This window comes from Amaranthus tricolor, chromosome 12, assembly GCF_026212465.1.
Source record: "Amaranthus tricolor cultivar Red isolate AtriRed21 chromosome 12, ASM2621246v1, whole genome shotgun sequence".
Lineage (NCBI taxonomy): Eukaryota > Viridiplantae > Streptophyta > Magnoliopsida > Caryophyllales > Amaranthaceae > Amaranthus > Amaranthus tricolor.
In genome coordinates, this window is record NC_080058.1 from 21,919,996 (window position 1) to 21,935,108 (window position 15,113).

The following is a 15,113-nucleotide window of genomic DNA, read 5'->3' on the forward strand; positions in this document are numbered from 1 at the left end:
TCATATAAATCAATTAATCAATTTGATATTTAATAATGACAATCACATATTCTAATTTTAATATTTAAAGGAAAGAGAACGCCAGTAAGCCAAGGTTTTACCCCTATACATACTTAATCAAGAAGTTGTCACATTCTACTTGGATTACAACACATAGAAAGAACACCAAAAATCGTATAAAAGTATTAAAATGAAGATATGTCGGCAATTATACTAACCAAACACGGCAAACCTAGCTAACACCCTTATACTTGGATCACAACGAATAAAAGAACTTCATTTCCCTCATGTTTCACTTTATGTCATGTTTAACAACGATGATTTCATTTGAAAATTTAGAATTGGCCCAAATTTATTATTTCGCAAATCAAAAATTTTCAAATTTGGATTTGGATCAAATTTTACCAATATTTTTAAAGTAGTTAAAATTGAGAATTTGAAAATGACTACCCAAAACTTGTCATTCTTGATTTTTCATTTATTATTTCATAATTAAAATCTAGAATTTGAAATGAAATAATTTTTCCATTATGTGATTTAATATATTTTAATAATTAACCGTAAACACACAATCATATAATCAAACATACATTATATATAATATTTTATGATCATATATTTTTCCAATAAATATATATCTCAAGAATATTCAATTATAATCTCATTTGCCAAATACCATTTTAATATCAATTAGTGCAACAGTAATTAATATCATAAATAATGTTCTTTCAAATTTAAATCATTTAAAATAATAATATTATAACTTAAAGCCATAACAAAAATGGTAGTAGTAGCTATAATATAATTTGAGTAATAAGTATTTAAGTATAATAAAATAATGTATTTATTTAAATAAAATTATCACATAGTATATAATACTAATAGGATCACCCTAATTAGATGGACATTACAAAATAATACTATAAAGAAAAGAAAAAATGGATAATGGGAATAAAGAGAAAAAATTGCATGCTTAATGAAGAAAAGAATTAGAAAAAGAAAGAAAGAAAACTAATAATGGTGAAAAAGAAATATACTAGATTTATAATGGTGAAAAAAAAATTGTAGGTTAAAGAAAATGGAAAGAGAGGGATGTAGAATAAAGATACAGCAAAAAATGGGGATGTGAGGCTGGGAAAATCCCGTATAAAATTCTAGAGTTTTAGCAAATAAATTTTCAATTATTATTTATTTATTTTTAAATTTTTGTTACATATATTTTTTTAATATTTCTAAATATTATAAAAACAATTAGTAATACAATAGAATATAATAGATAAATAAAAAATTTATGTAATAATTCAACGGAGTATAATAAGCAATATTTTTCTTAATTTTAAAAAAAAACAAATTCTCAAATATGATTCCAAATCTTAAAAAAAGGTTAATTTAAAGGAAATTAATTAAAAGTAATTAAATTTTTAATAAAAGAAAAGATTATGTTTTAAACTTGATATTTTAAAACCTAAATTATTGATGATAAAACAGTACACCAAGAATTAATAGATGCCTGTACGATGGAAAATGAAGGGTTGAAAAAAAATATAAGTCATGAAATGAGGAATATTTGCTGGCAGTTTGAAAAATTTTAATACCTGCCATTTTTTTTACTATTAAAAAACAAAAATAGTAAAATATATTTATTTTTAATTAGTAAATAATAATTCTCTGAAAAACTATATGAAATAACGTATCATAAGGTTAATGCGTGGGAGTTATTCAAAACTAACCACCAACAAACTATTTCTTTTACAAAATTAAGAAAAACCTGAAAAAAATTTATTTTATTTTTAAAGATTGTTTGTGTTCATAGAAGAACCTTAGACTCCCCATCAAATTCATCTGCGTTTCTTGTTCCAAAACCTCGTATACATTGTTTTCGGCCACACCAGGATAGGGATGCGCTTTATGAAAAATTAGATTTTATTTTTTCTCTATCTGTATCATCATTGCACGTAAGTTTTATTAATTCTTTTTTCTTTTACAATTTCATTATTATTTTCTTTTTCGTCCTTATAATTTCATTTTATTTAAATTATGTAATATTACATTGCAGGAATTTTTCAAATATTACAGAAGATATTTATTTGAAAATGAATATGTCATTATTGGTATATATTATTACGTTAAGGCATTGTCAATTAAAACTTGTGCAAAAACATGGCCACATTTCATCATGTAGGCTGTGTTGAAATGATTTCTGAAAACCAAACCGATATTTTCTATTAAAAAGATATAATAAAGTCGCATTTTAATTGATGTCGTTTCAAGGTACACGTTTTCGATCAATATATAATATCACGATAACCACATCTCTCATATTACCGAGAGATTATGATCTTTTTTTATTCTTCCATAATACTCAAAACCCCATGGTTCTAATATTATATTCTAGAAAATCATTATCTTCCAGCTGGGCACCAAGAAATATTTTCTTTTATGTGTGTTTTGTGTTTAAAACGATAATGATATTTGTTGTAAGGATAAACAAGATTAGGTTGGTTGCTTTATCAAAAGGCTAAAGCTATTGACGAAAGATGTCAATGTCTTTCAGGTTGATTGCAGATAATTTGGTTTGTTTCAAGAGGTGGACTACGAAATAAAAGAAAAGAATGATAAAGTATTTAGTGGTGGCATTCCTTCTGATTGTGAGAGTCACAGCACAAAAGCCTCCTAGAAATCCACCTCCTCCTAAATGGTTGACACTAAATGGTAAACTCCATGATTCAATTCATTTTAATTTTTCATCTATAAAATGTCTATCTGGTCAATTTTAGGCTATTTTTCAGTCATTTTAAGCGATTTGTAAATTTAAAAAGGCAAATTAATAGACTAAACTAAACAATAAGGTACTAATTCAATATTGATATGAGATTACAGGGCAACAACCTGCAGTGATAGCAAGGGGAGGGGTCTCAGGTTTATTTCCTGAATCAACTAGAATTGCATACGACCTCGTGGCACAAGTGAGTGTACCTGATCCCGTTTACTATTGTGATCTACAATTCACCCAGGATAGTGTAGGCTTTTGCCATGCGGAGTTGCAGCTTAACAATGACACCAATATCGTGAACATCTTTCCTCGAGGTGAAAAAACTTACAATGTTAACGGAAAAGATGTTCGAGGGTGGTTTGCTATAGATTATCCAGCTGACGCTATTTTATCTAATGTAACTTGTACGTTTTACAAATAATATTTTTTGTGCTCTTCCTCCTCTTCCTCTATTTTTCTTTCTAATAATATGATTTTTCCAGCTTTTCAGAATGTTATGACTAGACCAAATGTGTTTGATGGTCAACAATTAATGGTAGCCACAGACTTGCCTACAGTTACAAAAGAGCCTCCAAGCCTATGGTTTAATGTTCAGGTTAGCTTTCTTCCTTTTGGTTTTTGGACAAGTTCAACGTACTGTCTAAATAGTTGTAGTTGTAGCTATAAAAACAGCTACCAGCCTAAAAGCTATTTACACTGCTGACGGTTGTACGCTGAACTTGCCCTTTCTCAGCCTGTCCTCCAGTCTTGAAATTGATATGCCTTTTCGGCACCTGGTTTTTGCAGTATGACATGTTCTATAACCAACACAAAATCAGCCCAGCAGCATACTTGCAGAATACAAAACTTGGACGGGTTAGTTATATATCCTCTCCAGAGATCAACTTTTTAAAAAGCATGGTAAATAAAGTCGACAAGGTCCGCACCAAATTAATTTTGAGATTCCTAGAACCACAAGCAGTTGAGCCTACAACAAATCAGCCTTATGGTGAAGTATTGAAAAATCTGGCAGTCATAAAGCAATTTGCTTCGGGTATACTAGTGCCCAAGACATACATATGGCCAGTTAACAAGGAACAATATCTTTTAGCACCTACCACTCTTGTAGCTGATGCCCATAGAGAAGGCCTCGAAATATATGCATCTGATTTCGCCAATGATTTCCCCGGTAGCTATAACTACAGCTACGATCCAACTGCTGAGGTTTTGCAATTTATCGACAACGATCAGTTTTCTGTTGATGGTGTGCTCACAGACTTCCCTTTTACAGCATCTGCAGCAACCGGTATGTGATTGTTGCAAATAAATTAAATTAAGGTTGAACGATCATTTCATCATATATATCTCAAACAATGGAGTAGAGCATTCCGCCTTGATTAATATGGGTTTTGGTTTCTTTGCAGCATGCCTAGCGCACCAGAAAAAAGCCACCAAGCGTCCAAAAAGTGAGCATTCTATACTTGTGGTTTTATCTCTCTTTTGAAGGTGTACTTGAAACGGAGTGAGGCAGATTTGATGTGGGTTTTTGTTTCTAATTTCAGCCGCTTTGATCATTACTCACAATGGGGCTAGCGGAGACTATGCAGGGTGCACTGACCTGGCATATGATAAGGCGATCAGAGATGGGGCAGACGTAATTGATTGTTCAGTCCAAATGTCAAAGGATGGTGTAGCATTCTGCCTTGATTCAGCTGACCTTTTGGGAGACACTACTGCCATCACCAGCTTTATGTCTAGATCCTCTAACGTCCCTGAAATCCAGCCCAAAAACGGAATCTTTTCCTTTGATCTCACTTGGAGCGAAATCCAAAGTTTGAAACGTATACTTTCCCATAACAGCCTTTATCTTATGATATTTATCAACAATGTTTTGAGATTCTGGAGTTTTTGTTGAGTAGTAGTACTGAATATTGTATTCTTGCCATTTTAGCACAACTAACGAACCCTCTATCACAAGACATGGGAGGTTTACCAAGAAACCCAGCTAACAAGGACAAGGGTCAATTCTTAACTCTTGCTGACTTTCTTGACTTGGCGAAAGCCAAAGCAGTTCCTGGAATTCTCGTCAACATCTTAGTAAGTTCAAGTCCCAATCATGTATAAGTTTCATCCGTTAAATAGTTCATTTATAAATTAGTTTCTCTGAGAAAACATGATCTGGCTTTCTGAGAGATCCTTAACGGTTTTGTTGATTTAACTAGAATGCACACTTCCTAGCCTCAAAGAAAGGTCTTGACGTAGTAGGTGCTGTCACCAGTGCTTTAAGCAACGCCACATTAGATAAGCAGCCAACACAAGTTATGATCCAATCAGATGATACCTCGGTGCTAGCAAAGTTTAAGGAAGTCCCATCATTTCGAAGAGTTTATGCAATTAGGGACACTATAGGTGACGCCCCAAAGCCATCTCTGGATGAAATCAAGAAATTCGCTGATGCGGTTGATGTTCGAAGGTCCAGCATTTTGAAAAGCACAGCCTCTTTCTTCAGCAACTTTACCAGAGTTGTTGAAGAGATGCATGCAGCTAATCTATCGGTACATGTCTCCATTCTGTACAACGAGTACACCACCCTGGCATTTGATTTTTTTGATGATCCCATGCTAGAGCTTGCAACATTTGTCGAGGGAGCCAAGGTTGATGCAGTGGTCACTGAGTACCCAGCTACAGCATATGCCTATTTCAGTAAGCAAAAACTCATTGTCTCTCCATAAGATTGACCCTATTGCTAACTATTAGGTTCGAAATTTATTCACGATTCCAAAAATGATCTAATAGTTCTCTTGTGAATTTTGAAGGAACCCCATGCTCAGATCCAGCATTAGAAAACATGGACTTCACACTAGCTCCAGCGGAACCAGGGCAACTGCTTTTCTTTGTTGTGCCAGAAGCGCTTCCACCAGCAGGAGCACCAGCACCAACACTTGATGCAGCGAGTGTTGTGGACCCACCTCTACCTTCAGTTTCTAAGGGGGAAAATAACACAGCAGGTCAACCACCTGCAGATGAGAAGAAGAATTCTAGTGAGAGGAGAACCACCAGTCTGTGTCTCTCCTTTGTCTTAGCATTGATCATGAGCTTGTTTCTTAACAGAATATACTTCTTTTAGGATTTCACAAGGTTGTGTTGTAAATGTAGTACTCCGCTTTGAGGTCGTTACAAAAAATTAACTCCCATTGATAATTATCACACAGCAAACATCGTATTGTAACTCTCATTTTGATGGACAAAAATATTTGAGTGTGAGTGGGAATTTTCTTTTCTGCTGACAGGGGACAAAGTATCCTGCAAAGAATGTTCATTGTAATATTATATGGACAAAAATACTCCATTGCATAAGGAGTATATAATGTAAAAAACACCAAAGCTCCCCAGATTGCCCAAAGAATGCTTCCCACACCTCATTCAATTTCAAGGCTAAGCTCAGAAGAAAATAAATTATAGTCTTCAATTCGATTCACGTCCATGCCATTCAAGTGCCCACAAATTACTGTTTAGTTAGTTAGATGCACAACCAATTTACCTTGCCTGGAATATTCCATGCAAAATTACACCCAATTTTGATTTTGTAAAAAAAAATTCAATAATCATCAGACATGAACGACAAATCAATCAAATTGTGAGAACTAAACAGGCTATCATTAAATATCAAAGGTTTGAAAGGGTGAATCGAGCATATTGTGGAACTATACTAACCTGAAATATCATTGCCACTCAATACGACAGATTTGTTTTGCAGCATTTACGACAGCAAATGATTTTACTAAAAGATAATAAACAGATGTCGTAGATGAAAGCTCTAGTCACTTTTTCTTTATTTCTTCCAGGATGTAAGCTCAAGAGGTAACAGAGCTTCGCTAGATGAAAGCACAGCTTGTGCAGTCAACTTCCCAAGCCAGCCGTGGTAAAGAAGTCCTCTGGCGCCCAGACCTCCAATTAACCAATATTTAGAAGGATAAGAAGATTTGCCACCCTTTACAAGATCATCAATACAACCCAAAAGAGGAAATGATCCTTGTGAAGTGAGAGGTGGCATTGCCCTAACACCTGCCTGCGCTCCTGTTACCGTCCAATTGCTTATCTGTGGATAAATCATACTTGTTTTAGGTAGAAGTTGTTGCAAAGTACTGGAGGCTTCTTCATAGGAGACACTAGAAGAAAAATTTCTTGATCCCCACTCCCATGTGGAGCCTATATATAAACTTCTAGGCCCCTGAACAGCGAGCCAAACATCAGATAGGATTGAAGGGCTATATTCGCAATATTCTTCACTGCATTACAGAACAAAGAGCAATATCATGACTACAACTCCCAAAATTATGTTAAAATTTAATTTAATAATAAGGGATAGTACGCTTTAATACTGATATGGATCTTTAGGCATAGTTTCCTTGCAGCTTTTACATAAAGGGAACATTAAAAACAATTACCATTCAGGAAACAAAGGAAAACTATTAGAGTGAAGGAATTTCCCACTCACATGCACCATATATGTAAGCCATGCAGACTAACGTTTTAAAGTTTATAAGCCACAGTACTCCTGTCAAGAATCTGCAGAACCAAATGTACACAAGCAAGAGAAAACGCAGGGAAGACTGAAATTTGGTATTTTATTCACTATGTTACTGACTCAATACAAGGGACATTCAAGCGTCCCTTAGCTCCCAAGAAAAAATGTCCGTTTATTACCCAGAGAATAGACAGCCCCTATAAACTATCTTAAGCCCTTATATATAGGACTTAGAGAGAATACAACAAAATAGATTAACTACCAAAATTAACCAACAATTTTCTAATAATATATAGGCGCCCCAATTAATTCCTTCCCAGTTTATTTAACCCATGGTTACTCATGTCCTATCTTCCTAGACAGCTATAAGTGTACTTGATGATTGGTCGATCTCCCAAAACGCGTGCTATGGTTTAGTGGAACACTTGGTCACACTGAAAATTAGAGGAGCTAGAAAGGGATGCATAAGAAGCAGTTTAGGATACCTGGAGACCATGTCTTAGCCTTGTTTTTCATTGTTCACCCTGAGTTTGCTCGAGCACGAGCGGTTAGCACTTATTGATGACATTTATACTCCTTTTTTGATGATGTTGTAGGACTATTTTGCATGGTTTTGATGTATAGTTGTATGATTTTACCTCATGAGCTTATTTGTAACATTTTGTATTTTTAAGGTGAAATGGGAGATTTTATAGGTCTTATGAAGTCATAAGAAGGTGAAAGCTTAGAGTAATAGCCTAAGACCCCTACCAAGAGGTGAAAACAAGAGCCAAGAATCAATAGCAGCAAAAGCTACGAGTCATTGTTTAATACTACCTTTTCCACGACTCGTCGCCAATCCTGTAGAAGAGCAGCAGCAGACAGTTGTCGCTTTCGCCCGACCAAAAAGCGACGAGTCGTCGGTAATCACTAAGAATGAAACTTTTAAATAGAGAAAAGTGACGAGTCACCACAATTTCCTGGATGAATTATTCGATGCGACATTAGTCATTTTATTTCTTTTATTTGCTTTAGTTTTTCTAGGTTAGATTAGTTTTCTTTTGCCTAAGTTAGTCAGTCTTATATAAGTAGAGGATTCGGTTGGATTGAAAACTTTTGGATCCCTCTCTAAGTTTTCTTATTACTTAGTTATTTCCTGTTACTTTATTTCAATTACTTGTTTGGTTATTAGAGTTAATTCAATAAAGTTGCAACTTTTATATTCAATTATTATTCTTTGTTGCATTGTTATTAGTCCTGTCACTCGTTTTCTAAGGACCTTTTGAAAATTGCAAAAAGTAAGCACAACTCCTTCCCAGCTCCCCGCAAAACTCACGCAGCAGATTACATACTTACAGGTCATTCATTCTTGGAATAATTATTTATAACATAACTTCATACCTGAAGGAATCATGCAACTGTAGGTGCGCAACAATGCCTCTGCATGTCCTTAAAGGGAGTACTCCGGACAACTCAGCAACCATGTCAACTCTAGCACCAAGGCAAACTATCACAGCATCATATTCATCTGAATAAAAAAAACTCAAGCCCGTCAGTAGAAGCATAAAGTCAGCCTATCACTTTTCTTAAGATGGTAAGAGAAATAACCTCCCACTTCACATATTGAAGTTACAAGTTTCTTGTGTAGAGTTATTTTCTTGCCACAGTAACCAATTGATGACATTCTTTTCACTATATTTTCACTTGCTTGGAAAAGTGCCTGGACAAAGGGAAAACAATAGAAGACGTTTTAAGATTAGGACATGTCATATATATATAGCATAAAAGTAAATTTCATCAAATGATCCTCAAACCTTCAGATAGTTCAGGGGATTGACATTCACAGCTTCAGGCATATAGTATGCAGTGTTCAAAGGTGTACATAAATTTGGTATGAGCTTTCTTGCTGCAATTTCATCAATGGTCTGTATTGGACAACCGGCTAAATAACTCAATGCATTCTGCACACAATGAGCAAAACAAAGTCATCAGAATGTGAAACAATTTCCTAACTACAATTCATTTTCCCAAATCAGTAAAGAGGTTTACCTCATTCATGACATAGAAAAACTTCTTATTCACAGCAGGTCTCAATATGCCCCTGAAGAAAAGCGCATACCATTAGATAACTAGTATAAGTAACTCATTACCATGAAATCAGCTTACGTACGAATGCATCAAATGAGGAGCCGAACATGGAGTTCACTTGGGGGTAAAATTTAGCAAAGCAAAAGTATAACAGCATGCTTGGTACTGCATTAGGGGGGTCAATAAAAGGCAAACAAGAGAAAGGGAAGGAGAATAAAGGTGCTTATAAAGAAAACATGTAAATGATAATTTTACTATAGGGGATGGGCTGGCAGTGATTTGAGGAGAAACAAAGAAAGGAAGCCAGAAGGGGAATGTAACAGTTACCCATGATGATTGAGGCTTATAGTTGGTCCAGAGTTCAGACGTCCCTTATTTCACATTAGTGTTGTGTACCTTATTATGTCAAAGGAATAACAAAGAACACAAAAGAAGAGGATGAAGTAGACTGACGTTCTCCTAACAATAAGTCCATTGGTGTTGTGTTGACAGTGAGAAAGTCCATTAAATGCATCTTCTGCAACACTAAGAAGATTCAAAAATTCAGTCCAGCATTCTTCACCTCTCCATAAAAGTTTCACTGTCAGATGATGGTTGCTTTATCAGAATTCATTTAAAAGAAAGTTTTAAAGGATTGACAATACATAAATTATAGAGGGAAAAAAATACCTTTAGGGGAATAAGGGTGAACAAGGCCTCCGGCAACACCAGAAGCACCCCCACCAATTCCAACATCATCAAAAATGTCAACATGTAGTTTAAGTTCTTTAGGGCTTTGCTGCCAAGTGCCAACAGAGATAGTCCATAATTATTGCAATATAGGAACAGAACAGGACAATGGGACATGGGTTTCTTATGACGAAAAAGTTACAAGAGAACTCAATTTGTTGAAAGAAATAAAAATGTAATAATGTTCCAATTTCAGTTCAAACTTTTGACAAGCAGTTGGTGCAATTGAGTCATACATTCCTCATACTAAAGCCAGGAAGCAGCAATGCATTTTGTATTCATTATTACTACACTTACTAGCATCAAATGTTGTAAGGAATGTGTCACAGGGTAGGATAGCCGTTGAAATTGAACGAAAGAAAAAAAAAAAAAAAAAAAAAAAAAAAAAAAAAAGAAAGAAAGAAAGACCACAATTAAGAAAAGAAGAACAATTGGGAAAGCAAGAAATTACAGAGAGTAAATGCCAGGCCACGGATAAGCCAGCAAAACCAGCACCAAGCACAGCACACCTACACAATAATGCAAAGGTAAAACCTTCAAACTTGCATTTGAATTTGGAATAGAAATAGAAATTGAAATTGAAATAGCAATTGAAATTGAAATTGAAATTGAGACAGAGCTAGATTACACACAATCTCAAAAGGAAAAGAAAAACAGAAAGACATGCCTGAAGGAAGACGTAAAAGTGGGATGGACGGAAGATGAAGATGGAGGAGAAGAAGAAGAAGAAGAAGAAGAAGAAGAAGAGAAACGCGGAGAAGAAGCAGTATTAATTATTGTACGGAAATGGGGAACAGCCTTAGGGTTAGGAAGCACAAGAAATGGAGTATGAGGTTGAAGTTGAAAGATAAGTCCCCATTTCATCATTTCAAAGATCCTCAATTCACATCCTTCTGCTTCATGTGTATTTGCACTTTGCAAGTTTGCAGTGATTTTGCGTTTCGGACAGCCCTCGGACTTTCAATAGCTGAAAAAATTGAATTTTGAACTAAATGAGTTTTTCATTAAAAAAAAAAAAAATTGTCAGGAATAATCTCATTTGTTGACGATCCGCTGTGAATAATCCGTACTATCGATTATTTATGAATAATCTTACTTTTTCACTATTTTTGTCCGTGACACCCCTGGAAAAAGTGACCGGCTAATGCAGGTTTCCATGTAGTTGTTGCAGGTATTGTTCTCTTCCCTTTTATGTCTTCATCTTGTTCACCCATCTTCTTCCTTAACCCTAACTTTCTTCATTCTTATTTTTCTTCTTCACCTACTTTCTTCATTTTGGTTCTTCTTCTTCTTCACCTACCTTGTTCACCCATCTTCTTCATTTTTTTTTTCTGAAAATATGAACTCCAATACCAACATCAAGCCAGCAAAATACATTGGTTTTCTTGGTGGTTTGAAGATGATGGTTTGGAATTTGAAGATGGAAGAGGAATTTGAAGATGATGGTTTGAAAATAAATTTCTAAGGAGATAGATGAAATAAAGGGGATAGAAGAAATAAAATCCACATGAAAACCTGCATTAGCCGGTCACTTTTTTTCAGGGGATGTCATGAGCAAAACTAGTGAAAAGGTGGGATTATTCATAAATAATCAATAGTACGGCTTATTCACAGGGGATCGTCAATAGATGGAATTATTCCCGACAATTTTTCCCAAAAAAAATTACAAAAGTAAGCCTCCAACAAACATATGTTCTAAAATCAGCGTTATGTTATCCGAAGTTTGTGGTAAGGAATGGGCGGCTGTTTGTAACAGTAGACGATTAATAATTAGTTAAAGTGAGTTAACAAATGGTCCCTTGTTACTAACAGTGGGCGATAGTTTGATATGATTTTGACTAGTTATTAGTTGTCTATTGTTATTAAGAGCGGGTCATTTGCGATCTAAATGCTCAGCTTCTTCATCCTCATGTCATCTTCCCCCTATTTTCATAGATTAAAAATCGTCATTACCTTTTCTTAAAAAAAATTATCATTACCTCCATTAAAAACCCTCAAAGCTTTCAAAAATCTCCTTTTAATTTGAGACTTCTAAAATCATCTGGGATGAACGTGGATTGCTTAAAGGTATAATTTTTTCTTTTTCTTTTATTATTTTTGACATTTTAGGGCAAAGGATAATATTTTTGCAGTGAATCTTTTACAGAAAATTTTGATACTTTATTGGTTATACCTTTTTCTTGTAATTGGGCATATGAGTTTAATTAAGCAACTAATTTCTTATTTGTTGGGTTGCTATGTTGCTTTGTTGGATAAACTCTATTGTGTTGTTCATCTGTGAATTTGATTAAGCACTTGATACTTTTGTTTGTAATGGGCATATAAATTTGATTAAGCACTTGATATTTTTGTTGCTTTGTTGGATAAACTATATTAGGTTGTTAGTTCATCTGCACTTCAAAATTTAATGCATATGAATTGATGAAGTGCTACTTCATCTGCACTTCAAAATTTGATCATTTCCTTCATTTTCATCATTATCATCATCATCATCATCATACTCCATCTCATTTTCGTCTAAACTTTCACCCCTTATCGGAGTTGAATAGTTATCAATGTTAGAGTTGACATTGTGAGATTGATGATGGTAGTGAAACATAGTTTGAGAATTTTTGGTATTTTGAGGAACATAATAAGATTATTTTGAGATATTTGAGGAATATAGTAAGAAGAATTTGGAGTATTTTGAGAAAATGGAGGATTTTGATACTGAATTTGAGCACTTTGATTATTAGAAGATTTTTTTCTTGATTTTATTTTTTTACTTGGATTTCTTCCATAATTTGGGTTATTTAAATCCATATTTTTTTTGGATTTTTAAAATGATTATTTTGGTATTTTTTTGACAAAAAAAAGTAGGAAAATAAGAAGAAACTATGTAAATATAAAATTATGTCAAAAAATATTAAAATGGGTCTCATTTTATAGATCTTGAAATAATATGACCGTTGGTATAATTTTTTAAAAAAATGAATAAACACGAAAATAGCCGTTAATTACAATAAACGGCTAAAGCCGGCAGATAGAAGGAGCGCAGCAGGCATGTCAGGGAAGCAGCCTTCCTTTTTCCATCCTCCAATCCCTGCGCGACACGTGGCGTAATTTTTTGAAAAAAATTAGGTAACTGTTTGAGAGATTAGGACATTTATGACCAAATTCTTCAATATTTTCCATGACCAACCTTATTTTAGGTCACTATTAAAAGGCTTTTTATCTTTGTTTGGTCATATGACCTCTAAATAGGTCATTGTTACTAATGCTCTAATGTATGGGCAAGGAATGATCCTTACTTTAAAAAAAAAAAATTCTAACTTATCTTTTAGTGGGGTATATCTTCTAGTAAGGTCCAACTAAGAAACCCACCTTTATATGCATGCATATTTTAATAAAATAATAATTATAATTCGAACTTCTTTATTTTAGTAATCGCAAATCTATTTTTAATATTAATACATTAGCCTTTTAAATTTATATAGATAAGAAATCGATTAAATTGATTTCAAATAATTTAATATAATTCGGACATTCCTAAACTACTCCACTACTAAAAAAAACTAAGTAATGCTACCAATTTTCACTCGCACATTCCTAAAATAAAGTTAACTTTGAATCAGATAAGTCGGACGGTAATGCCAATTCGTATTTGCATTGCTTTCGATTTCTCTTTTTCAAACTCATGAGGGTTCAGAGATGAACAAGAGAAGGTGGAAGAGGGTTGCATAATGGATGTGGAAGAGAAGGCTGACATTGTCTTTTACGTGAAGGAAAATGTTTCTACTGAACAGGAGGTGGAGGAGGAGGACTAGGATGCCAAAAAGTGGGATGAGGAGGGCTGGGTGGCGATAGGGTGGGCAGGGGTGGACAGTGGTGATATGGAGGCAGTGGGCACGGGAAGGGGAGGAGGTGAGTATTCCTTTTATTTTTTATTTTTCTTTAAATTTTTAGCATTTTTGTTTTTTATTGGTATTTTTCCTTTAAAATAGTTGACCTATAATTACAAGTCAATAATTGAGCAACAACAATCTTTGTTAAGTTACCCAAAAATTGAGATGGTTACTCAATAAATGACATTGTAGAAAACTGAGGAAAAAAATTGGATTATTGTAGGTAATTTTTTTAAAAAAATACAAATTGTTGTGTGAGACATTCTTTCCGTGAAACGCGCATTATAGATGGACTAAATAGCCCAACTAATACATTCATTAGCATGTGAACTTTTTATTTTAAGGTCGTTTACCAAAAGACAATCTCTCACAAGATTAACTCTAAAAAATTAAGTTTCTTAAAACTATTTTCCGCAATCAACGACTTCTTATCCGAAGCTCTTATAAGGATTCCCTTGTCACTATCAGCAAGCAATTGGAAAAGCTTGTCAAAATAATTTAACAGAACACAAATTGCTCATTGCAAGTAAGAGTGAGTAGTTTTTCTTTTGTTGACTTATTTTTACCGGCTTCTCCAATGATATATTGTTTCTTAATATTATAGTTGTCAAATATGATTTTAAAAGGTTTGTTAGTTCCTAATAGCAAGTCATTACTCTATTAAAACAAATTATAAAGTCTAGATTTAGTTCATCCAAATCTCATTCTTCTCCCATAATCACAACCTTTAATATAATTTTTATGCTATGTTTGCATTAGTGGAAAAAAGCTCATATATTGCATGCAATATACTGCGGTTCATAAAAGAAGCAGCATAAAATGAAAAGAAAAAATGAGTGGAAAAAAAATAATAGACTATATGTCGCGGTTCCCCATTAAACCGCGGCATATAGTCTTACTTGTATTAAAAAAATAGAAAGAGGTTATTTGTTGTGGTTCACTAAAAACCGCAGCATTTGTGGCATTATATAGGCTGCAATTTTTAGTGAATCGCAACAAATAACCTCTATCTATTTTTAATAAAAAACGTGCCCTTTACATACTATTTTATTCAGCTTCTTCATTACGACATAACTCAAGACATTTTGCTTTTTTAGCCTCTTCATTACCACTCAAGCTGTAACAGACCGTTTTTCTTAATCTTAAATATTTT

The 15,113-nt window shown here is 33.9% G+C and overlaps 2 protein-coding genes across 5 annotated transcripts; one reads left to right on the top strand and one right to left on the bottom strand.

Moving 5' to 3' along the window:
- Nucleotides 1-1,788: 1,788 nt before the first annotated feature.
- LOC130796747 (glycerophosphodiester phosphodiesterase GDPDL6-like) lies at nt 1,789-6,037 on the top strand. 2 transcript variants are annotated; one of them, XM_057659120.1, is made up of 10 exons: nt 1,789-1,955; nt 2,555-2,712; nt 2,881-3,177; nt 3,256-3,368; nt 3,560-4,058; nt 4,177-4,218; nt 4,315-4,593; nt 4,704-4,849; nt 4,975-5,455; nt 5,569-6,037. In XM_057659120.1, the coding sequence occupies exons 2-10, from the start codon at nt 2,613-2,615 to the stop codon at nt 5,877-5,879; spliced, it is 2,268 nt and encodes a 755-aa protein (XP_057515103.1). In that variant the 5' UTR covers nt 1,789-1,955; nt 2,555-2,612; the 3' UTR covers nt 5,880-6,037. The 2 variants fall into 2 exon arrangements, with proteins under 2 accessions (XP_057515103.1, XP_057515104.1); XM_057659121.1 differs by lacking the exon at nt 1,789-1,955 and having other exon boundaries at nt 2,487-2,712.
- LOC130796748 (uncharacterized) lies at nt 3,068-11,033 on the bottom strand. Of its 3 annotated transcripts, none has more exons than XR_009038744.1 (10): nt 10,744-11,033; nt 10,528-10,585; nt 10,017-10,125; nt 9,801-9,927; nt 9,309-9,360; nt 9,074-9,220; nt 8,868-8,979; nt 8,661-8,787; nt 6,467-7,041; nt 3,068-6,055 (listed from the first exon to the last, which is right to left on the bottom strand). XR_009038744.1 is itself a non-coding variant. In XM_057659122.1 (9 exons), exons 1-9 carry the CDS (start codon nt 10,941-10,943, stop codon nt 6,585-6,587), a joined length of 1,389 nt encoding a protein of 462 aa, XP_057515105.1. In that variant the 5' UTR covers nt 10,944-11,033; the 3' UTR covers nt 6,295-6,584. The 3 variants fall into 3 exon arrangements, 1 of the variants encoding a protein (XP_057515105.1); XR_009038745.1 differs by having other exon boundaries at nt 5,634-5,769; XM_057659122.1 differs by lacking the exon at nt 3,068-6,055 and having other exon boundaries at nt 6,295-7,041.
- Nucleotides 11,034-15,113: the final 4,080 nt, after the last annotated feature.

What these genes read in the sequence shown, in the direction of transcription:
- LOC130796747 (XM_057659120.1), top strand. Translation starts at nt 2,613, where the DNA reads ATGATAAAGTATTTAGTGGTGGCATTCCTTCTGATTGTGAGAGTCACA. An exon ending in AGCCACCAAGCGTCCAAAAA is followed by an intron (nt 4,219 to 4,314) that starts GTGAGCATTCTA and finishes TTCTAATTTCAG; the next exon opens with CCGCTTTGATCATTACTCAC. An exon ending in TACAGCATATGCCTATTTCA is followed by an intron (nt 5,456 to 5,568) that starts GTAAGCAAAAAC and finishes TGAATTTTGAAG; the next exon opens with GAACCCCATGCTCAGATCCA.
- LOC130796748 (XM_057659122.1), bottom strand. Translation starts at nt 10,943, where the DNA reads ATGATGAAATGGGGACTTATCTTTCAACTTCAACCTCATACTCCATTT. An exon ending in ATCCCCTGAACTATCTGAAG is followed by an intron (nt 8,980 to 9,073) that starts GTTTGAGGATCA and finishes CCCTTTGTCCAG; the next exon opens with GCACTTTTCCAAGCAAGTGA. An exon ending in CAGTTGCATGATTCCTTCAG is followed by an intron (nt 7,042 to 8,660) that starts GTATGAAGTTAT and finishes TCTGTAATGCAG; the next exon opens with TGAAGAATATTGCGAATATA.